Source organism: Tinamus guttatus, unplaced genomic scaffold (genome assembly GCF_059628265.1).
Source record: "Tinamus guttatus ecotype Peru unplaced genomic scaffold, ASM5962826v1 Tinamus_guttatus_pri_ptg000423l, whole genome shotgun sequence".
NCBI lineage: Eukaryota > Metazoa > Chordata > Aves > Tinamiformes > Tinamidae > Tinamus > Tinamus guttatus.
This window is the reverse complement of record NW_028288957.1, coordinates 4,213,795-4,236,620: the sequence shown is the minus strand read 5'-3', so window position 1 is coordinate 4,236,620 and position 22,826 is coordinate 4,213,795. Positions and strand designations below refer to the sequence as shown.

The window sequence follows — 22,826 nt, the reverse complement described above, 5'->3', positions numbered from 1 at the left end:
TCGTCCTTGCTGGGCCGGGCTCAGTGTTGCGCCTGAGCCGCCTTTTGCTGTTCTGCTCTTGATAATCGGACTCAGAACAACTTGGCCAAGGAGTTAAAGTGGATTTGGTTTAAGGTGATTTATGTATGCAGTGACGCTCAAAATAGGGAGCTCTCTACCCTGTGCCAACAGATGTGGCCCAAGAGATGCGGCGGGCGCCGTGCCGCCATGCTCCTCGGCCTCCAGCGAGCAGCCAGCCAGGAGCAGGGGCTGCTGTGGGAGGAAATCTTTCTAGGCAAACGCGAGGAGAAAAAGACAGAAAATGGCAACTGAAAGAAGTTGGAGTGTTTGTTTGACTAAAAGGAGGCATTTTTGCAGAGGTGGCGTGCAGGCTGTCGGTGGACGCTGGGCTGTGGTGTGTTTGAATTGCAAAGCATTCTGGTTGTGCCTGGCGAGCAGCAGAGAGCAGGAACAGAAATTGGACTGGACATGCTGTTTGCTATGGCCTTGGTTTGTAGCTGTGGCAAAAAGATAGCTCAACCTTCTGTTACACTGTGAAGAAGACTTCTGGTGGCTTTTCTTTAGGCACTGCTTCGTTTGCAGAGTTAATGCCAAGATACCTTATAGAGTGTGCAGGTCCATCTCTGTTTTGCGTGCAAAGCAGAAAACTGATCTCTTTTACTCCTGAAAACTACGCTCAGTCTTTCCTCCTAATAAAAGACAGCTACAGAGCTCTTCATGGTCAAGGGCCTTGGCTGCATGAGCGTAGCCCCTGCAGCCCGTACAGGCTGTGGCAGAGGAGACTGCTGATGTGATGGTCACGTTTCTGGCTGACAATGTTGCAAGCAGTATGGTTACAAGCAGCTCCCAGATAACAGTGACCAGACAAGATTAAAGACTTTTCCCTTCAGTTTCCAGCGGCCTGTGTGAAGCGGGCACTATCTGACATGTAATCAGCGTTCGAGCCTCTGCCGAACCGATTATGTTCCAGTGTTGCTCCGAGGTCTTCTCGCGGCGTGCTTGCTCCTCAGCATCTGCCGAGGTGCCAGCCCAGCCTGCACGCCCGGTGTATCTGATGGCAGGAGGTGTCAGCAAGGAAGCGAGGGTCTTCTCCCCAGCCGTGGCACTGACGACGGGGGGATCGCTTGCTCCGGTATCGCAAGCGGAGAATTTTGTGATAATAAAATTGTGTGGGCTCTTGCAACAGCTGTGGTGCAGGTGCAGCCCTTGAGAAATGGGTGCAAGGCACAAGGGGACAGGGTGGTTTGGAAGGGATTACAGCTCTGTGTTATCAAATCCTTCAGCTTCCTGGGACAAAGCATCAGTTGCTGCTCCTGGTTTTGCCGAAGGCAGCTGAGCTCTACCACATTTTTACCTGTTAAGATCTAATGATTTATTTGTCTTTGCTTAGGACAGGCATTAGCTGCTTAGGAATTTGCAGCTTTTATCCCTCACCCTGTTTGTCTGCTGTGGGCTTTACAAAAGCAGGTCTGCCCCACTCGCCAGAAAGCTGAATCTTGGGGCGGTTTTAATTGAGTTCTGAAAGTTGTGCAGGTGTAACCAGAAGCTCCTGCAGACCTGGCAAATGAAACGTGTTCAGCTGCCTTCAGATCTGTAATTGGAGATAGCTGCTCTCCTGTAGACACAGGGGTGCTCACAGTCCTGTTGCACTCCGGTTCCAGGCCTTTTGCCTACTTGGCCAACAGCAATTGCACATAAAGCCTAAGGGTGTTACAGAAGGCCAAGGCTAGGTGCCTATTGCCTGGAGGGTAGGAAGGCTCTGCAGAGGGGTCTGGCAGGATCGATGGGCTGAGGCCAAGTGCCGGCTCCTGCCCTTCGCTCACAACAAGCCCATGCAGCGTGACAGACCAGGGGCAGAGCGGCTGGAGAGCTGTGTGGCAGAAAAGGGTCTGGGGCTACTCGTTGACAGCCGGCTGGACACGAGCCAGCAGTGGTCCACGTGGCCAAGAAGGCCACGGCCTCCTGGCTTGTACCAGGAACAGTGCAGCCAGCGGGAGCAGGGAAGTGATCCCTGTACTCGGTGCTGGTGAGGCTGCACCTCGAACACTGTGTTCGGCTTTGGACCCCTCACTACAAGGACATGGAGGTGCTGGAGTGTGTCCAAAGAAGGGCAAGGAGGCTGGTGAAGGGGCTGGAGCACAGACCTTATGAGGGGAGGCTGAAGGAGCTGCGGTTGTTTAGTCTGGAGGAGAGGAGGCTCAGGGGAGACCTTGTCTCTCTCTCTACGACTACCTGAAGGGAGGTCACAATGAGATGTCTGTCAATCTCGTCTCCAAAATAACTACCAATAGCACAAGAGGAAATGGCCTCACGTTAGATGTGAGGAAAAATTTCTACGTGGAAAGAGTAGGCAACCCTTGGAACAGTCTGCCCAGGGAAGTGGTGGAGTCACCGACCTTGGCAGTGCTCAAGAAACGTGTAGCTGAGGCACTCAGGGACTTGGTTTAACAGCCGTGGTGTTGAGGGGCTCACGGTTGGACTCGGTAATCTTGAGGGTCTTTTCCAACCGTAAGGATTCCATGATCTGTGGCTCAGAAGAAGGGCTACCTTGCTCTCCTGCAGCTTCTTGCCGAACAAGTCAAGGAGCAACATGGTTTGTTTGAGGTCAGATAGGATGTTTGCCCAAGCAAGAAATTAAAATATTGGCTGTTCATTCTATGCCAGAGTACAAAGAGAGTCTTTAAATCTCTGCAGTGGATATTTTAGGGCTCAGAGAAAGCAAAATTATGGGTTGTTCTTAGTAAAAAGGGCTCTGTCCACCCACTGTCCTACAGTGCTCGGCTTTCTGGGCGAAATGAGCCCAACGAAGCAGTGTAACAAAAGGGTCCTGTTTTAACACACCTACATATAAAGTGCTAAAATGGTGCTTGGCTCAACTCTTATCAGCATAATCTCATCCTAACAGATGCTGGAAAGGATTTTTTTCCCCTTTGGTTTTCTTTGTTTCAAGTGGACCACCAGTGACTGTGCTGTTCTGCTCAAAGCTGTAGCGAAGGGCTAGGAAAATACCCTGGGGAAATGGTGCTGCTTCCTGTGGCCTGCCAGCCCTTTTCCATCAAATGGGACACAAGGCCCTATCCTCAGCACCAGGACAGGCCGCAAGCTGAGGCATGAGAGACTTGAGGCATTGAGAGCACTTTATTGCTATTGCCCAGCCTTGAGCTTCCATTGCACGATTACATGCTTTAAATAAGGTTGTTGGGCCTTTTTTTTTCCCCAAAGAACTGTTTTTCCCAAGAACGGAAATGAGCAGGACCAATTTTAAATCTATCTGTCAGTGCCTATTCACATGTTTCTTCCCTGGCGGAGCCAGACTGTTGCTGATGTGGAAAATCCTTCTGCTTTCCCTAGGCGGAGTGAAGCTCTGGGCCGCCCGCACTCCTGGCATTCAACCAAATTTTCAGAGAACCAACCCGATCTCAGCATGATGCAAATATCTCCGGGTACGCTTGGCACCCCTTGGCATCAGACCTACCACTCCAGGTAAGCACCCCGCACCTGCGGCCCTGTGCCGCAGAGGCAGAGATGTAAAGCAGTCTGCTGCGCTTTCCCCTACTTTGTCAGTGCAAAGAAAAGCATTTTCTGCTCCTCTCTAGAGGAATAATTTATTGCAGCCCCCGGGTCAGTCTTCCAGGCTAATGTGCTTCTAACCTACGTGCCCTGGTCCTGCCACCTTCTTTTTTTCCAGCATAATACTGGTCTCAAGGAGGCTCTGCCTCCTGCTCAAGGCTATGTTTTGATGATGCTAACTGTGAGATCAGGACCTAAATCTAGAGCACAGAAATGAAGGAAGGAGCCAAAGGATTTTTGGGCAAAATCCATGTCACCTCCATACAGCTGACAGGTTTACAGACAGCCATAGTTAAGGCAGGGCTTTGCAGGGCTTTTGGTTCCTGTTGGGTTACTTGGACATCTAAAGCCAAAATACATGTGTTTAAAGAATAGATAATAAAGGGGGTAGGGGAGGCAGCAGGGTAACCTGCCCGTCAGTGAGAGCTCCCCCGGAGCAGCCAGCGGGGTTGCAGCGCTGACCACGTAGTCCCAGAGTGAGAAGTTCAGCAAGAGATTTCCTGGTTTGGGCAATTGCTTTCTGCAGGGTCAGCTTTATCGTGACCTTAAGTTGCACGTGTGTTTCTCTGAGGAGTCAGGGCAGTCTAAACTAGGGTGTTAGTCTTGTCTAAACTAGGGTGTTAGTGCTGGGAAAAGCAGACGGTGCACGACACTTAGTTTCGGCAGCGAGCTGTGCAGAGGCTGACTGGGGTCCGTGGGGTCGTCCCTGCAGGCTGGGGCTACCTCTGCAGCCCGTTCAGGGTGGCAGAGTGGGCTGCAAGCAGGAGAGCTGCTGGGGGCACCCGCTAAAGCCCCTCCAGCACCCTGGGGGCAGCATCAGAGGGACAAGTTCAAATTCTGCCATAGGAGAACTTTCCCTGGAAAGGCAGAAGGTGTCAGGAGGAGGAAATGTCCCCATAGCCACTGGCATTAAAACTTCATTTCTTGCACAGGTGAGACCAAGCCTGAGCAGGGAGCAGGAAAGAGAAAACAGGGCATAAAAAAAAAAGCGAGGGGAGGATTACAGGAGAAACGTGTGCTCCTCTGCAGCCCTCGGCACAGCTCGTCCCGTAGCCTCTCCGTTTGCCACCGAGGGGCTTCGCTGCAGCGGCGGCTCCTGGCAGAGCCCTTGGCTGGCATGGGCAGCCAGCGTGGCTGAAGAGGAGCACGGGGAACATCTAGTGGCCAGTCAGTCAGTGCTGCACTGGGCATTGCCAGGGTGATTCTTTCTTATTGTTATTGAAAGGGTGCAGTTCGTCTTGATGAGTAAAGCAGGTTTATCCTAAGTTTTGCCCGTCTGCATTCTCCACACCTCTCTGCAGATCTGCTTCCTGCTTCCGGGGGCAGGCAGGTCCCCTCGGCCTTTCCTTGAGCTCAGCAGCTTCTCCCTCCCTCCCTGTCTTTGGCCTTATGGGCGTTTGTCCGGGAAGGAGGGAGTGACTGTGACTGGAGCTCCCTTCCAGCTGATACATCTCCAAATATCTTTTGTTCTGGAGGCCACAAGTCCTCTCCAAATCATGTTGACAAGTGCCATGATGCACCTGTGTCTGCTTAGCTACGTGGTGAGGAGGCTTCAAACACTTGTTAGGACTTTCTCAATGCGGGTTGGTTGCACCCCCCCATTTGTCTGCACACACAAACACATGCATCTCTTCTCTGCCTTGTCTGTTTAGCTTTCTTGCAGCAAACAAACTGTCCTAGGGACAGCCGAATTTCCAGGAAGCCTGCCAGGGCATAGCCTTCATCTCCATAAAAAGAAATGAAACGGGAAAAAAAAGAGAGAGATTAGATTCCCCCCAGAATGCCTCTTGTGCTCCTCTCCTCCTCCCTGGCGGCGTCGGCACTCATTCGACTTTCCAAGTGCTGTGGGTAGGTTTGATGGGTGGGGTTGATCTTCCCTGGCTCCAGAAATGCACTGCGTTTCTGCCTGTATTTCCCTCCCACCCCTCTGGTAAATAAGAGCCATGTGTTGCAATGTCAAGCAGTTCCTCTTTGTGAACTGGGATGACTGCAAACAGGGGATGGAGTAAGGCCCAAATATGGGTTTTAATCTGCACTCCTCAAAGCTAAACATCTTGCTTCTGAGCTCATTTATAAGTTGTTGTGCCTCTCCTCTGCTACCAGTTGGTCTTTACTCTTTTTTCGCTCTTCCCCAGCTCATCCACCAGCGATCTCTCTGGTTACGAGCATGGCTATCTGAGGAGAAGTCCTGACCAGTACAGCTCCCGGGGAAGCATGGAGAGCTTGGACCACTCCTCCCCTGGCTACCACCCTTGTCACCTGTCCCCAGCCAAGTCCACCAACAGCATTGACCAGCTCTCCCACCTCCACAGCAAGAGAGACTCAGCCTACAGCTCCTTCTCCACCAACTCCAGCATCCCCGAGTATCCCGCTGCTCCCTTCAGCAAGGAGCACTCCTGCTCCATGGACAACATGCACTATCGAGGCGGCGCGCAGGAGGGCATGAGGCAGGCTGACATCAGGTACATCAAGACGGTCTATGACGCGCAGCGAGGGGTCTCCGAGGAGTACGAGGTGAAGTCCCCTGCTTTGCTTCCGAGCTCTGAGGGCCGGTCGCTGGCAGACGGCCGCAGCCACGGCCGGCTCCATGGCTTCAGCCGGCACAGTGCGGCTCCCTGCTGGGCGCAGCCAGGCCAGAGCTCCCCAGATGCTGAGAGCCAGCCACACAAGGGACCTCCCTTGCCACCCACTCGCAGCGACAGCTACGCAGCCATCAGGCATCACGAGAGGCCCGGCTTGTGCCCGGGCCTCGATCCCAGCAAGCCTGGTCGAAGCCAGCCAAAAGGGGCCTGGCCTCCCCTTGTCAGCAACTTCTCCCAGGGGCCGCTGCTGAAAGCCCCGTTTGGAGATGGGCATCTGCACACCGTGGTGGAAAAGAGCCCGGAGAGCAGCCCCACGGTGAAGCCCAAGCAGAGCTATTCACCGTCGGCCCAGCCGGGGCAGCCCCTGTTGCCTACTGGTGTCTACCCAGTCCCTTCCCCAGAGCCGCACTACGCCCAGGCGCCACAGCCTTCTGCGAGCAGCAACGGGACCCTTTACCCAGCTCTGGCCAAAGAAAGCGGCTACCCTGCACCTCTTCCAGGCTCCTACGACAAGGCCGTTGCCAGCAGCCCCCTGGACTTTGATGAGAATGGAAACCAAAGCACTACCAACAGGTCGACTGTTTTTTACCAGCCTCCAGCCGCTGAGCGAAAGCAGGATGCGGCAGCGAAACTCGTGCAGCACAAACCGGCTGGCACCGCGGGCCCAGACGCCTACCTGACCATGGCGCGGAAGGAGGAGCTGCTCCCCCCGTACAAGGCGGTGCAGGTGCCCACGGGGCGGGAGGGCAGCAGCACCGCGCACGGCCCGGCCCCGCCGCCGCCAGCGAGGGCTGCCGGCGAGGGAAAAGCACGTTACCAGCCCAAAGAGGACTGGGCAGCCAAACCCCAGGAGGACAAAAATGGCAACCCACAGCAAAACGAGAGAGATGCTGCAGCTCAGCCCCCCTGGCCTCACAGCGGGGACAAGCACCATGGCTGCTCCTCCTTGCAGAGCATCCCAGGCAGCTCCGAACTGAAAGAGATGCCACCCAGTGAGGGTTATTCCAGCACCAAACTGTCCTTTCTGAGCAGCAGTGGTAAAGAGGAGAAGGATCCCAGGGCACAGGGGCACAAGCAGTTCGGTGATGTGGAGCCGCAGGCCCTCGCGAGGCTGGGGGAGGCCAGCACGAGCGCAGTACCCTTCCACGCTGCTGAGCCAAAGGATGAGGAGCCCCCTTCCCCACAGCACACAAAGACCTCAGATTTTGGAAGGAGCCGGCTGAGCTCTGGCAGCACCCAGAGCTTCCCCTACGGCAAACCAGACCCCAGCAAGCTCCGCTGCTCTGTGCTGGAGAAGGTCAGCAAGTTTGAGCAGCGAGAGCAAAGTTCCCAGCGGCCCCAAAGTGCAGGGCTCCCCTCCTTCGGCCAGCACTATGGGCCAAGCCGGTCGAGCCAGCCTGCGGGCACCGTGTGCACGCTGAGCAGCCTCGAGGACATGCGGGCCAAGCTGGGCTCGCGGGAGGCCAGCCAGCTGCCCGGGGAGCCAGGCAGGGGCTCCAGCCCCTCTGGCGGGAGCGGGAAGCCCGAAGAGCCTGACTGGCACCCTGGGGAGCTGCAAATGGCGGCCGCAGCGAAGGAGCCCAGAGCGAGTGAGTACTACGACGTGTGCGCCGAAAACGAGACGCAAGGGAGGGTGGCTCAGCTGCCGAGGAGCAGAAGCACGTTCCAGCTGGGAGGGGAGCCGGAGAAGGAGCTCCTCTGGAAGGATAACGTCCAGGATGCCCATGGCTTGCAGGTGGACTCGCCGTTCAACAGGGCTTACAGGAACAGCATTAAAGATGCTCAATCCAGGGTGCTGAGGGCCACATCCTTTCGGCGCATCAGCCCCCCATTTGGGAGTGCCCCCAAGAGGGTGACCCAGAGGCCTGCGTCAGCCCACGTGGGCATGAGGAGCGTGGCGTCCTCTCCCCACACACCCAAGGAGCGGCACAGCGTCACGCCAACAGAAGGCAGCCTCTCCGCGCTGGACTACGCCAGGGCGCAGCACGTCTCGCGCATCGGGGGCCGCAAGCGGCTGACAGCGGAGCAGAAGAAGAGGTCTTACTCGGAGCCAGAGAAGATGAACGAGGTGGGCGTCTCTGATAGCGAGCCGTCACCTTTCTTACTCCAAAAAAAAGGCCTCTATTTCGTCTTCCCAGAGAATACGGTGGCTGACCGGCGTAAGATCTTTGAACGGGACGGCAAAGCTTCCTCCACGGCCAGCCTCTCCAAGCCCGAGCTCAAGCAGCTCCAGCAGAACGCGCTTGCTGACTACATCGAGCGCAAGACGGGCCGGCGGCCGTCCTCTCAAGATGCGGGGCTGCTGCGGGAGCGCTCGCACAGCTCCTATCTGCAGCCCGGCGGCCCGGACAGCCAGAGCCTCTCCTCCGCCTCCAGCATGAACTCCCTGCAGGACCACAACCTCTACCGCCGCAGGGAGTCTCTGGAGCGGATATCCAGGACGGGGCGGATATCTTCTACCCTTCCTCCTGGCTTGATGGGGTGCTTCGACCTCAACGGAGATGAGCACAAGAAAGGGCGCCGTGACAGTTCAATCCTAAACCAGCCCAGAACGGACAGGTGCCGGGATTACAGAGCCCAAACGGAGCACGCCAAAGGCACGCACACAGACACTCTTGGCCTGCAGGGCCAGCCTCGCCGTGGGAAGCAGGAGCCGGTCTTGGAAACACCTTCCTCTGCCAGGAAATCTGGGAAATCGGTGTCTGTGGAAGACTTGCTTGATAGATACGACAATCAGTCAGTCACAGTGCATATACGCTCGAGGTCGTCTCCCACTCCCATAGCAGTGAAGAAACACCAGGTATGTGGCAAGCAGATCGTCCTCTCAAGCAAGTGGGGCTCTCGCACGCAGGAAGAGGGGCAGGATGCTGGAGAGCAGATCGATGTTCAGTCATGGCAGTTGCTCAATTGGTTATAGAGGAGTTAAATATGTGTTGAGATACAGACTGTTTATTGCCTTGTAATTAGCTTTATGCTGCTTTAAGTGCTTACTGGTGGGGTCCTGCTTCCATTCTGCTTCCTTGCTGCTGGAGCTCTTGCAGGGGGGAGATGCTGTGACCCTTAGGCACCTCACCTAAGGGTCTTAGCCGTGCCCGTTAGCATCCCTGGAGAAGCAGGGCGTACAAGTCTGGTGGGAGGCACTAACACAGTCATACACTGCTGCTGCTGTCCTGCATGAGCTGGGCACCACGCCGCCTTCCTCACGCAAAGCAGGGGAGCCTGAGGGCTGCCTGAAATTGCACTGGCTCCTGCTGCTCCCTGGAGAAGCAGAAACGCTGCTGAGTGTCCCCTGGGGTTGCCTTCAGCCCTGGCGGAGCCTGGCTGCGTGGAGCGGAGACCCTGGCCACGCTCTTCATGCTCCCTGCTTGGTGGTTGGGAACGTAAGGCTGATGTCACAGGCGGGGAATTCTGATGACAGTAAATAGGAGAAGCAGACAAGCTTCTTGGAGAAGAAATGCCAAGAAATGAACCAGCCCTTCAGCTGGTTCAAATCTCTTCAGACCTGCTTGGGTAACTGCGGCTGGTTGAGCCATGCCGTTTTACTGCAGAGGTCTGACCCCTCTGCCCGTTTTCACATCAGGCTCCATTCATAATGGGCAAATGGAGGGAAAAGCAAAACGTGGGCAGACTCCTTGGTCCAGATGCTCTCCAGGTGTTTGGCTGGTCGCACAGACTTAAAGGGCAGCTGAGACCGAGGGTGCCTCTGTCAGCACTTACGCTTGCGCTCAGCCTAAAGCAAGTTATCAATAAAGGTGCCCTCCGTGGGGTAACATAACCCACGTCACAGACTGATTCACTGCTGTGCCCTGAGCAGCACCCCAGGGCCAAACTGAGGCAGGCGAGAAGAGCCCTGTCCCCAGATCCATGCTGTGCTTCATTCCGAATAGCCTCCCTCGAAGCCTCAGACCCCACGCTACGCTTGAAAATAGCATTTAAAATGCAGCCTGTGAGTATCAAGTGAGCGAGTGCATTTCTGTCACCACTGCTCTCTCATCGTTGGGATTCCTCCACACCAGCCAGGCACCAGGCTCGTCTGCGCCACTCTGTCACCCTTGCACATCGTGAAGCTTTTTGCATTCTGTAAAAAGACAGTCCTTCAAAAAGAGTTAGGGTGAAAGTCAAGCTGCAACTCTTTTTTTTTTCTGTGTGCCAGTATGGCCAGAGCAGCAAGAAAAATAAACAGGCCTGCAGGGAGAGAGGAGTCTCTGACATGTGCTTTTCAGTGACAGGTTGGGCAGCGAGCAGCTTTAGCTCATATTTATCTGCTCTCGTGGGCAGGAGACAGATTGGGAGGTTCCTGAGATCCCTTTTTTCCCCTTGTTCGCTCATTTTTGATCTTCCAAACATGCAGCAGGAAACCAGAGTTGGGAGCCTGTTGGGAGCTGACTCTTGATTAGGTTTGTTTCTGAACTGGCTCCAATACAAAACCAAAACTATAAAAGTAGGGGCCACAGCCAAAATAACAGGATGATGGAGGTGGATTTTTTTTGCCTTTTCAGATCTTTTGTGGGAAATATGCATTCGCATTTTAGCAGCAGTCTTCACTGCTTCTCTGTTTATTTTTCAGGGTCTCGTATGCAGTATATAGAGTTTTTTGCAGGCTGCCCGTAAATTACGTTGCAGTGTCACAGCAGGAATTTGCCTAAAGCCACACGGAAGCTGATAGCCACGGGGCGTTGCGAGCTGTCAGTGCACAGGAGGCCGCCTCCTTCGCCCTGGCTATTTCGGTCCGTCTCGGCCTGCGCGTCTGCCCTGGCTCCTAAGGCAGGACCGGCGCTTCCCCTCCCTCTGCAGCGAGGCTGACCAAAAAAGAAACAGCCACGAGCATGGGGAGGGGGCACAGGAGAGCTCGGTGCCAAAAAGATGGCATGTGAGGAAATAGCAGCCTCTTCAGAAGCATGCTTGGCACTCGCTTTCATGTCTCCTAATAGCCTGGTGTCCGATGGTGGGAGCTCTAGGCGAGGGAGAGTCCGATTTACAAAGGGATTTCAGCTCCTAAATTTCTCTAGTTTCACATGAATCAAATGCCTAAAGAGGAGGTAGATCCTGAGACATTTGTGCATCTGTGCTTAGATTTTCCAAGGAGCTGAGTGCCAGACTTCCTGGCGTTTCTCAGCACCCCCACTCATGGCTGGAGTTTCAAACCTTGGTGGCAATCAGCTCTTCTCTCTGCTTGGGGACAGGCAGTTTGCTGTTCAGTTTTCCCAGTTAAGGCCATTTCAAAGATGGCTCAGTTTCTTCCTTGCATCTAAACCAGGGGTGAACACATAGGTCCCGTCGATACCCTTGGGTACACTTGGTGCCTAGCCATAAGTGGCACACGCAGGGGCTTCTTACCAGCAGGCATCAGTGTTTTGTTGTTTTGCTTTGTTTTCTGCTTGCTGCTAATTGTGTCTTTGCACTCCAGGACCTGCTGAGAAGGGAAGCCAGTGAATTTGGCCCTGTGGTGAGAGATCCTTTCTACGTGATCAGTGCAGGAGCCAGGTAAGAGTATGTTAATGTCCCCTCTGTCACTGCAGGCTTGGCTCTTGCCATCCTGCCGGTATGTTGTGCCAGCTGTTATGCCAGTAACAGCTGCCATATGTTGCCCATGTAAGTGGCTGGATCGTGATGAACAAGAGAAAACATCTGCATGGATGCAGTTTGGGGTGTGCAGTTTTGGGTGTGTTGCACCCAGCAGAGTTAGAGGGAGTAAGCTGCTGTGAGCCATTTATTTTCACTGCAGACATCCACTCACTGTAAATTTTTCCTCTCCAATCATGTCATCTCGGAGCAGGTTTCTGCAGCAATAGTCACATTACATGCCTTCCAAAACAGGTCCGATCTGCTGTTAGGAGTCATGTCCAGAGGTTATTCTAACTGAAGGATCCTAAAAGAGAAAAATACCTTGATGTTTCACTCTTATCTGGTTTCCCCCAGTGTGTGGTGCTGCCTTCCCACAAGCAAGAGCATTTGCATGGGCTGACATGGGGAGATCTCCAGTGTCTTGCTGTACGTGGGGCTTTGTGTTTAGGCTGCTTTCTGTTGCGCAACTAGAATATTTTGATCAGCGTCATAGGAGAGAGAAATGTTTTTAAAAATGGAAGAGTGTAAACATAAAGCACAGAATATTAGAGCATATGTAACTATGAAACTACTTAGCAGTGGTTGTTTTGACGTTAAGTAGAACTGATCTGGTTGTATTTATATATAAATAATAAATACGTCTGCCTTATGCTGTAAGTGCCCAAGCAACTAACTCTTGCTGCAGTAAAAAAGGGACTAAAGCAATTATTCAGAAAGGAGCTCTGTCTCTCAGAAAACTGCAGTAAACGTCTTCCTGTTCTGCTGTCACCCTGGCAGTTAACGGAGTGGGCTCCAAAGGTTTCAGTACGCAGCACTGGCCTGGGCACTGACACCCAGGAGTGTAGGCAGACTCCTAGTCTAGCTGGATCTTAGTTCACGCTCTGGCTGGCAATATTTGTGCCTAGGATGACATAAATGTTCTTCTGGAGGGACTTGTTTTGCCTTCAGGCATGCCCTTTTATGATTATTTCAAACATACCCTTTTGCTTAGGTTTGGAATAGCTTTCCATTTCTTTCCAAGAAAAAGACACAGCGGCTTTGGTTCATTTTGCCTCTCCATTTCTTCTAAAACTGGCAGGACCTTACCTGCGTGCCAGCAATTAGCACAACAAGTCCCACTTTCAGGATCCTGCAGAGCTCTCCACCACCGCAGGGTGAGCAAGTACAACACAGCTGGGCTCGTATACACAGCCCAGGCCTGTGAGAGCGTCCTGGCAGAAGGTAGCATCTCTGAAGAGGCGCAGCCTGTGCCTGTCCTGTGATTGCCAGCCGAATTAGCTGGCTTTCCGGAGGCTCCTTTGACGTATAACCAGCTCCACCCCATCCCATCCCTGCCCGCTGTGTACCCCATGTGGGGCCCTTCAGGGGAGGCAGCAGCAGGCTAATTGATCCCCCGGGATGCGGGAAGGTGTCTGTCATCTCAGAGGAGGAAACTCCCTGCCATGGTGAAGCTCAGGACGCCCTGGTAGCCATCGCCGGGCAGAGCCTTGGCTCGGCGTGGAACGCCCCGTGCCCCGTGCGTTGCTCCCGGGCGGCGCGCGGCGGCCGCTCCAAAGCACGGCTGGACACGCTTGTCGCTCCACCAGCTTGAGACTCGGCGGTTGCCCCCACAGTAGGAGAGGACTCTGAATTAGAGAATTACCATCTGGCTTTTCTGACACTGAGTATCTGAAAAGAATACACATTGCTACTGTCCAGGATCCACAGACAATACGAAGAGCTGCCTGTCTGGGAAGCGTCCCCACCCCAGGCAAAGGCTGCCAAATTCTATTCTCAGTTACACCAGAATAAAGCCAGAACAACCCATGTCTTTGACAAAATTAATTTTAATTTGTACCAGTACATCTTGGATCAAATTTGGGCCCCAAGTCTCAAACATCATGGATAGACAATATTTGATTATATGAACCACTAGTCTTGAGAACAGCAAATATATTGACAGTACTGTTTTGTTGTATTTTATTGTTTTACGGTGTGGCCTCATGTTTTTAAACTGTCTTCTCTTAGATTTGCTAGCACTGTTGTTATGGCTCATTTTGTTTGCCAGCTCAATAGCTATACGGGCAGATAAGTTTGGCTACATTTTCTAAGCAGGAGCCTCACTTAGACCAGCCGTTCTTTCTCAGATTCACATAAGAACGTCTTAAAAGAGATAGAAATAATAATTCAATCTATTGAATTTGCAGCCTTGATATCCTGCTTCATGTCAAGTTTATTGGCCATGTTTTTTGTAACACCATCCTATCTGAATTGAGCTCTTTTTTCTAACAGGATCCCCAGGTTTTAAGACTTTTTTTTCCTCTTGTCAAGAATCAAAATATTGCAGTTTTTGTCTTGCTCTCTTCTTGAAGATCACCCAAACATTTTAGTGGCAGCTTTCCAAAAGGAACAAACTGCATAATGAGAAGCTTTTGCCCATACAGCTCAAGTTGTCAAAATTATCAGTAATTGAGAATGGGGTCTGATGGTTGATAATGTCAAATAGTCTTCCTTGTAGCAATCACTACCTGCCCTGTCTTTAGCCCTGTCTTTAGTAAATAAAATTCAAAGTGAGGCAGGAAAATAATCCAGGCACTTAGATTTTCCACATATAGATGGCTGCCTAGTTGCTGTGCTACTGGAGAAACTCTGGACTCTAGAGGTGGATCAAAAGAAGATTCATTAATCTTGGATCTGCAGAAACGCATTCATTTTCCCTGGAGTCCAAAACTGTATTATTCACACTCTTGTTGCTATACTTGACAGCCGAGTCTCACAACAATAACCAGAGAATAAGTGTGGTTTTTTTCTACTGGGTATTTCTGTGACGCTCCCCAAATGTGTGCGTGATCTAACACGCTGTGGAAGTGGTGGTAGAGGGATGAGTGGGAACGGAGCCAGCTCTGTGGCCCCAGGTGTAGGGGACCGACTTTGCCTCTAGTTTGAGCAGCACAACAGCACGGTGCCCCGCTCAGCAGGCGCTGACGCAGGCTCCAACACGGCTGCAGAATTTGCCTTTTAAGGGGGTGTGCAATAGCTTGGCCTGCTCACTGATTAACCGTTAGCCTTATCACGGCCTGTCTCTTGGTTTTCAGGTCTGTCGGCAGGAAGGAAAGAAGCCACTCAGAAAAAATGACATTCACAAGCTATTACCCTCATCCTCAGCACAACTGTGAGGCCGGTGCCAGTTCCTCTGCACTTACTGAGAGCCACAAGGTCTCAGAGTTTTCCAGGCAGGATAGCAGGACTTCTGCATTTATCCCATCCCCGACAGAGGCAAGGAGCCACTACCCTGAACAAAAACAGGGCTTTAAACCCCTGTTCCTTGACCTTAGTCCTTCTGGATCTGGTCAGTCTGCGCCTCATAAGTCCACCCAGGCAGCCTCGGACTTGCACACAGCGGGAGACGGCCAGGTTCCGAGGCAGCATCATGCCAAGCGAGACGCCCTTCCCGCTGAGGGCGGCAGTGATATCCAGGGACAGCCTTTGGCCGCTGTCCAGGATAGATCCCCTGAGACTCCCACAGAAGAAGTCATGTGGAGAAGGAAGGCTGGGCTGCCTCATAGATCCCTGCCTACCAAAGTGACATGGGCCCATTCGGTCAAGGATGGCAGCTTCCCCAGGGCCATAGTGTCTCCTCCAGCAGCTGGGCCGAAGCTCTCCCAGAGGTGGCAGTACCTGCCGACACAGAGCAGCACTTCCTCTGACCCAGAGACTCCTTCTCCCCACGGGATAAACCCTCTCCGCATCTCAGAGTCGTGCCTGCAGCTTACTCCACCCCCAGTGCTGCAGGATGATGAAGATGATGAGGTGTTTGTCCCTCCTGCCCAGCCTGGTGTTGGTGCTCAACCCTTCTCATCCCCTCTGCCACCCCATCCTCTTCCCGAGCTGAGCCCTTGCACTTCAACAAACGGCACGCAGGAATTCGCACCTCCTGCCCCTGCAGCAGCCCTTGAGGGGAATGGGGCAGCTGCAGACAAATCCGCCAGGCTCTCGGAGGAGGCCAAAGCGAGGTAAGGGGGAGCTATAACGTGGTGGGTCAGGCGTTGTAGGGCCATATAGAGTAAGATATGCAGGGCTCCAGCCAAATGCGACCAGCCTGCATGGCTCTGCGTGCCGCGGCGACCCACCCGCAGCTGCTTGCTGAGCGTGGAGCTTGTGGTGGAGCGCGCACGTCGTGAGCGCGGAGGGACAGGCGGGCAGCCTCGCTGCCACCAGGCTGGGCTGGCTGCCAAGAGCAGGGGCAGGTGCTGTGGCCCGGGCAGGGCATAAAGCTCCCTGCTCCTGCTGCAGATGCACTGACAGGTGCTTAGAAGGCAAGACAAAAGGGGCTATGAGTGAGAAAGTACCCAGCTCTTCTTCCCCCTGCAGTTCCCCGTGGATTTCAGTGGGGCTTCTTTTTACTCATTCTAGCATGAACAGTTAAAGTGGCCACTGACTCCTTCCAGTTACTGGTTTTTGAGAGAGGACTATCCCATACTGAACACTCCTGTTTTTCCAAACCGTTAAGAGTTTTGCAGAGTACACTGCAGACCTGGTGCCAAATAATCCTGTTATGAAATCATGACTATATGCCAAGAAGTGACAACACCAATCTGCCACAGTAACCTAGTGTAGGGGGTTTTTCCTGAAGGTTAGGAGTTTAGGCTAGATGCCCGCCTGGTTTAACTCAGCACAGCTCCCCTCACTGCCAGGGAACTCTCTGATTTCCATTAGGGAAGAATCTGGCCGACACTGTGGTACTGATTTGCTTTTCCAATACAAAAAGGACAAATGACTGAAGATTGCTCAGATGGGCACTCACTAGTTCTGTCTCTGTTGGAAAAACAAACAGTGGTGTCTACGAAATAAACTACTACTGGTGCCTTTAGCTTCACAGGGTAGTTTTTTCTGCATTGAAATGCAAAGAGACAAAAATGGGTGAGAGAGCAGCAAAGCTTACCTGTGTTAGTCCTTTAGCATATGTGCACAAAGATCCTATGCAGCAAGTTTTTCTTCGTCTCACAGAATTTTTCTGTCCATAGTAACTCCCGAAGTTTTCCCAAAGCCTTGGTCGAGAAAGAGCTTGGACTGGGCACCAATATCGGTGAAAATAATGGGCCTGCATCAAAGAGGACTAGCTCTCCGTCTGCTGTGGATAAGCAGCACCAGTTAGTTGCATCTTCTGAGGGGCCTCAAAGCTCTCATAGACAATCCACAACTCAACCCGAAGGCAAAAGCAGAGAGTCAGCAGTCACTGCTGGAGAGTCGGAAAATGGCAGCCTGGACTCCAGGACACTCAGCCCGGCATCTCCAGTGAAGGCAACAAAAAAGACCCCAGAGGAGATCAAGTCAGAGGCTCTAGCAAAAGAAATCATCCATAAAGATAAGTCTCTGGCTGATATCCTGGACCCAGATGCCAAAATGAAGACAACAATGGACTTAATGGAAGGGCTTTTCCCCAGTGGAACCAGCTTGCTGAAGGAGAACAACATGAAAAGGAAGATGTCACAGAAAACAGCTATTCGGACAGCTCCCGAAGATGACAAGTAAGCACTGTCTGCTCGGGTTGTTGGCTTTTAAGGACAGGCAAGAATTCTGTGCCGAATTCTTGGACACTGCTATAGACAGACTGCTGGAGATGGAGGTCCTCAGTCCCCCCAGCATGGGGCTGACAGGGCACTTCTGTCTAGCTTGGCTGTGTGTGCTCTTAGTCCTCACTTCTCAAGACCATGTAGAAAATGATTCTCAGCTTGGTAGGGGGGCAGGAAATGAGCTCTGTAGAGATTTTATTTGATTTTACTCTCATAACCTTTGTAACCTGAGCAGGTCTGTCTAAACCAAGATAATGGATGTGAGAGTAAAATCAAGCCCAACCAGTGGCTTGCAGCAAGTAAGAGAGACCCAGGCTTGGAGAGAGAGATGAGGGGTGACCACTTAGTGCCATGGGGTGCAAGGGTGAACAGGGGTTCCAAGGGCCCTAAGTGATTGCTGCAGAACTGTATTGAAATAACTTGTAACACACGACGCAGCTCAAAGGGTCAGCCTAGCCCTCAGCAGCTGAGCTCTGTGGATTTACCTCCGCGGAGCAATCTGCTGTTTGGAGCTGGTAACTAGACAACCTTTAAACAACAGAGCAGCTGTGCTGCTGCTTTCTGCAGCGGGCAAATTTGGGAACAGCTGACGTGCACCCTCTGATGGCGAGAACTGCCTTATTGCCTTTGTGGCTCCTAACACTGAGAACTTGTCAAAGAGGAGGTGCTGGAAAAACCTGGGTCCAGGCACAGGGAAAAGTGGGACTCAGACTAAACTCCTTTTTCTCTACTGTGATAGGAAAGAAAAGGAAGTGCCTGTAACTCTGGTCCCCTGCCCTGCTTATTATAACGTTTCAGCACCCAAAGCAGAACTGCTGAATAAAATCAAAGACTTGCCAGAAGAAGCAGGTGAGGAAGAGGAGTTGCTAGACATCAACGAAAAAAAGGTAAATTCAGAGCACGCACCACCACTTTCTGGTTACTTTCTTGAAATAAGTCATAAAGTAAAGAGTGCATTTTCCCTTGAGGTCAGCATTTGGATGTCACACTTGCACATTACATGAGAGCTGGGTGATTTACGCCACATGTGAAGCTTCATTAGGGCAACCTAGGTCACACCTACACATGCCTGTGAGTGGAGAGTGCTTCTCTGAGTGCTCATCGCGGATCTAGCACGAGCCTTGGGTTGACCTGTAGTGTGCCGCTTGCTGAGCATATCGGTTCTAAGAGGCTGTCCCTGCCCAAAGCAAGGAAGAAACAGGGAGGGGAAAAGTGGCTGGAGCAAGGAGCTTTGAGTACAACAGCAGAGGTTAAGCACACCAAAGGACACAAATATTTGTTCAAGTCCCCTACGTTGTGAACTGCAGACACATGACAAGTTTGCAAGTAGGTGTGAGCCTGCTGCTGGGGGACAAGCCCCAGGCCTCAAAGGTTACATTTGCATAGAAAAACAGAAATAGATTGGAGTGATTAGGTCCAGTCAGGGAGATTGTCTTGGCATGTTTGTTCATGGTCTGTGTGAAATAACATTTGCATAGGCATCAGCTGAGAAGGCAGCTACTCTGAGGGTCATTTGGGTAAACCAAGCTCATTTCCATTGTAAATATGCAAAGGAACCATGTTGGTTGGCATTTGGGATTACAGGAGAGTCACTGATTAATCAACACAAAGCAAATGCTTTGCAGTCCCCTTCCAATTCACAGGCCTTCAGAACAAGGGTGCTTCACTCCGTGCGGCCTCCTGCGAAAGGGGGCTGGAGGGCAGCCCGTGCCTCCCGCAGAGCATGCGGGTCAGCCCACAGCTGTGAGCAGCTCGGGCCTCAGCAGAACCTGCTGTCTGAGCATGCGGGGAGGTGTTGCTCCTTGTCCTGGGTACCATCTGCCCTACTGAGGGAAGCATCTAGGTAAAGGGATTTTGGCTGTCCGGTCTCCTAGCAGGTATTACCTTTGCTGTCATCTCACTTGAACTGCCCTGCTAAAAAATGACATGGTTTTGCAGCCATTCCAGCATAAGCCTCGTAGTATGGTAGCATAATGCTGAGATTTGCTTGAAGAGCCTATTATTCACTTTTTGTCCGGCCTCTGCGCTTGCAGACGCGTGCAAGGGGCCCCATCTAGTGGTGCCTGGCTAAACACACACAGGCCCACGAGCCCTGCGCAGAAGGGCCCCTCAGGGCCACTTTCAGCCTGACCTGTGTTTGAAGATCCTCTTTCCTTTCATGTACAGCACCTTCCTGCTTGAAATTACCAACAGCTTTGATGGGAAGAAAAAAAAAAGACTGTGTTCGTAAACGTGGAGAGATGTTTTTCAGGTGGCCTTGTGATTTACTCCAATTTTGTGCTGCAGTGTTTGTGCGCACAGTAGATTAATGTACACGTAGTGATGGCTCCGTAGTGCAAAAACTGAAAAGACTGAACACACCCAGTCCTTGTATCAAGAGCTTTTTTTTATGTGTTCTTACTTGGGACTAAATGGAAGCAGGAAATGCAATTTGTCTTCGTCTTTTCCTAAATCCTAACAGATATCAGCATCCCCAGCATTTGTGCAATATGGTTGGTTCTGCAGTCACTAAACCCGGCAGACTTGTTTGTCAGTGAAATGGTTGTCAGCATCTTCACAAAATGGGTGCATGTTCTCTGTGTCTTTGCTCAGAGTCTTAAGTAAACTTAGGACATCTTTGGCGTAAAACTTTGCTTGGTGCATCTCTGTATGAGGCAGAGTCTGCACAGGCAGTGAGCAATGGTAATATCTCCTTGGGCCGAGGTGAATTTGAGGCTTGCGCCTCAATGCTGAGATGGCTGAGAAATAAATGTGGTACTATGAGAATGTGGGAAAATAAATGTGGCAATTCCTTCTTTCTTGCTCAGGCATATGTAAGTAGCAAGTTCCAGCTCAGTCACTTATCACACCATTAATAAGAAATCTCAAATTAATTCTTCCCGCTAGTTGTTTCACACAGTAGTGGATAATATAAAATATAACATCTAGACAAGAACCCTGAGGCTGTGTTAGGGAGCAAGGACAATGCAGGAGATGTAGCTCTCTGTGGCTGTTTTCAGCCAGAGACTTGAAAGCAATTTATGAAGAATAATGCATATGATTATCCTCTTTCTAATGTGTGTAGCTGGGTGTCAGAATACGACACTCCAAACTGGCTGTGTCTTTTGAAAATACTGACTGATGGTAAAATAAAAATATATCCATTTCAGGTACTCAGGTTTTCAGCTAGATGTTGAATTTCAGTCATCTCTGTTCCTTCCTTGATGTCTCTTTTGTCAGCCATTGCTGAATGGATCCTGCTTCTCAGTGACAACAGCAGTATCTTCTTGTTTCCGTCATCCACGTGACCAGAGTGATCGTGATAATGACTGTGGCAATGTGTTTCTCTTCTGACAGGCTGAGCTCATCAGGAGCTTGACTCATAAGCTGGAAATCCTGAAAGATGCCAAGGAAGGCCTGCTTGCAGACATAAAGATGAATAACGCTCTCGGAGAGGAGGTGGAGCAGCTGATCAGCGAGCTATGCAAACCCAATGAGTTTGACAAATACAAGATGTTCATTGGAGACCTGGATAAAGTGGTGAACCTCTTGCTCTCCCTCTCAGGACGCCTGGCCCGGGTAGAGAACGTTTTGAGTAGTCTAGGGGAAAATGCCAACAGTGAAGAGCGGGTACGTATGTGTGTAACTGTAGCATCTTGGCCTTTCTTGGGGTGCCAGACAGCAGCAGTCAGAAGAATGGGCTTCTTGTGTAAGCCAGGGCTCCCAGAGTTGCTCAGGGATGCGTCACCTTACTTGGGCATCCGACTTGCGGGGCCCTGAAGGGGTCTGAGCAATAATACCTTTGATCGCAGCATTCAAAGTGATGGGCCATGTTCAGCTCATATTAGCATTAATTACCAAATGCAGTTCTCTGCCCGTCAATCTTGATCCCAAATTTGTATAAACATCTCTTGTCTAAACAAAATGTCTGTTTCTGGATAGCATGTGAGTGACCAGTGGGTGGAGGAAAGGCTGTGTCGTGTTGTGTCATGCAACCTGCTGCCTCTTGTTTCAGCTGGAGGCAATTTTAACGCTCTTTGGATGGCTGCAGGAGACAGGGTCGGACTGTGCTAGCAACCATGGCTTTTGAGCTTTTCCTGGCTTTCTGGGGGGCCTTTTCTGCCCCATATTGCCTAGAGCATTCGGTGTCCGGTTCAGGAGGGTTTGAGTTCAGTCCACAGCGAGATGTTCATCCTCACCTGCCAGGCTGCGGGCTGTGTTTCCCGGAGCAGAGCAGCCATCCCGCCTCCCCATGCGGTGGCAAACACAGTGTGAAGGGCTCAGAGAGGGAGGGTCAGTGAGATCGGTGCTGCTGATACTGAAGCGCTTTCTCTGGTGTGCACAGAGCTCTCTGAACGAGAAGAGGAAGCTGCTGGCTGGCCAGCACGAAGACGCCCGGGAACTAAAGGAAAACCTCGACCGTCGAGAACGCGTGGTCTTGGAGATCCTGAGCAACTACCTCTCGGAGGAGCAGCTCCAGGACTACCAGCACTTTGTAAAGATGAAGTCTGCACTTCTCATAGAGCAACGAGAGCTTGATGATAAGATCAAACTGGGTCAGGAACAGCTCAAGTGCCTGATCGAAAGCCTCCCCCCAGACTTCACGCCCAGGGACGCGGCAGCAGCGGCTGCCCTAGCTGCAGCACTTGCTACCTCTGCCGGGGTCGGCGGTAAAATGCCTCCAGTGGTCTCATCCTCTCTCTAACCTTTTCCCGATGGACCGGTGGTAAAATCCTCCTGCCTGAGTCTGTTTAACCCAAGTACTTTGCAGAAAGTTCTCTACAGTGACAATGAGTGGAGAGAGGCTTAAAACGAGCTTTTAATGAAGGAAAAAAAAAAAAAAAGATTTTATTTCTCTTTCCCTTCACCCCTGCTTCCTGGAAACGTAAATCAGTCTGGAAGGGACTCAGCTATTTCTTCTCCTGCCAGAGATGAGGAAGAGCCTCATGAGAAATAAACACATTACCTTTAATAAAATCGTGACCTCCTTTTTTCCTTCCCTTTCCTGCCTGCCTGGCACCTCGTTAAATAATGAAGGATCTAAAAGAATGAAGCCTTAAAAATAAAACCACCCATTCTCCTGAACATTAATGATATTTATATTTTTTAAAGAACAAGACAGAATGTGTAAGTTTTTGTACATATTATAATCAGTTACTTGATTCTACTTTGTTCTGTATGTAGAAAAGACATTTAATTTTGTATTTTGTGAAAACCTTAACAAAAAGAGGAAACCCCAAAGATAGTCACAGATTAGCTTGGAACATCTCTTGGTGTTTGTTGTTGTTGTTTTTTTTTTTTTAATATAATAAAGAGCTACCAGAAGAAGCCTCAACCTGCTTCAACACATGCCAAATATACCAGTAGGTGCCCTTGCAGAGGAGATTTTGACTAGGAAAATATAATCTTTCTTCTTCCGGATCTTGTGTTCAAATCATTCTGGAATTCAAACTTACAAGAAGCTGCATTACAGGAGTCCAAGTTAGCATGAAGCAATGAATCCAGGTCTGGACTGACCTCATGGGCAAGCCTGTCTTTGTTTTAAATAATTAAGGTCACGATCCATAGCACTGCTGCA

At 51.4% G+C, this 22,826-nt stretch overlaps 1 protein-coding gene across 1 annotated transcript in view; it reads left to right on the top strand.

The window, feature by feature from the left end:
• SHROOM3 (shroom family member 3) overlaps positions 1 to 22,583 on the top strand; it is a 28,323-nt gene extending 5,740 nt beyond the window's left edge. Inside the window, exons 2-9 of the mRNA XM_010212912.2 lie at positions 3,352 to 3,483; positions 5,706 to 8,952; positions 11,560 to 11,636; positions 14,792 to 15,709; positions 16,721 to 17,224; positions 18,009 to 18,156; positions 20,606 to 20,878; positions 21,594 to 22,583. Coding sequence (XP_010211214.2) covers positions 3,425 to 3,483; positions 5,706 to 8,952; positions 11,560 to 11,636; positions 14,792 to 15,709; positions 16,721 to 17,224; positions 18,009 to 18,156; positions 20,606 to 20,878; positions 21,594 to 21,953 — 5,586 coding nt within the window. The 5' untranslated portion in view covers positions 3,352 to 3,424 and the 3' untranslated portion in view covers positions 21,954 to 22,583. The remainder of the gene's footprint in view (positions 1 to 3,351; positions 3,484 to 5,705; positions 8,953 to 11,559; positions 11,637 to 14,791; positions 15,710 to 16,720; positions 17,225 to 18,008; positions 18,157 to 20,605; positions 20,879 to 21,593) is intronic.
• The last annotated feature ends 243 nt before the right edge of the window (positions 22,584 to 22,826 follow it).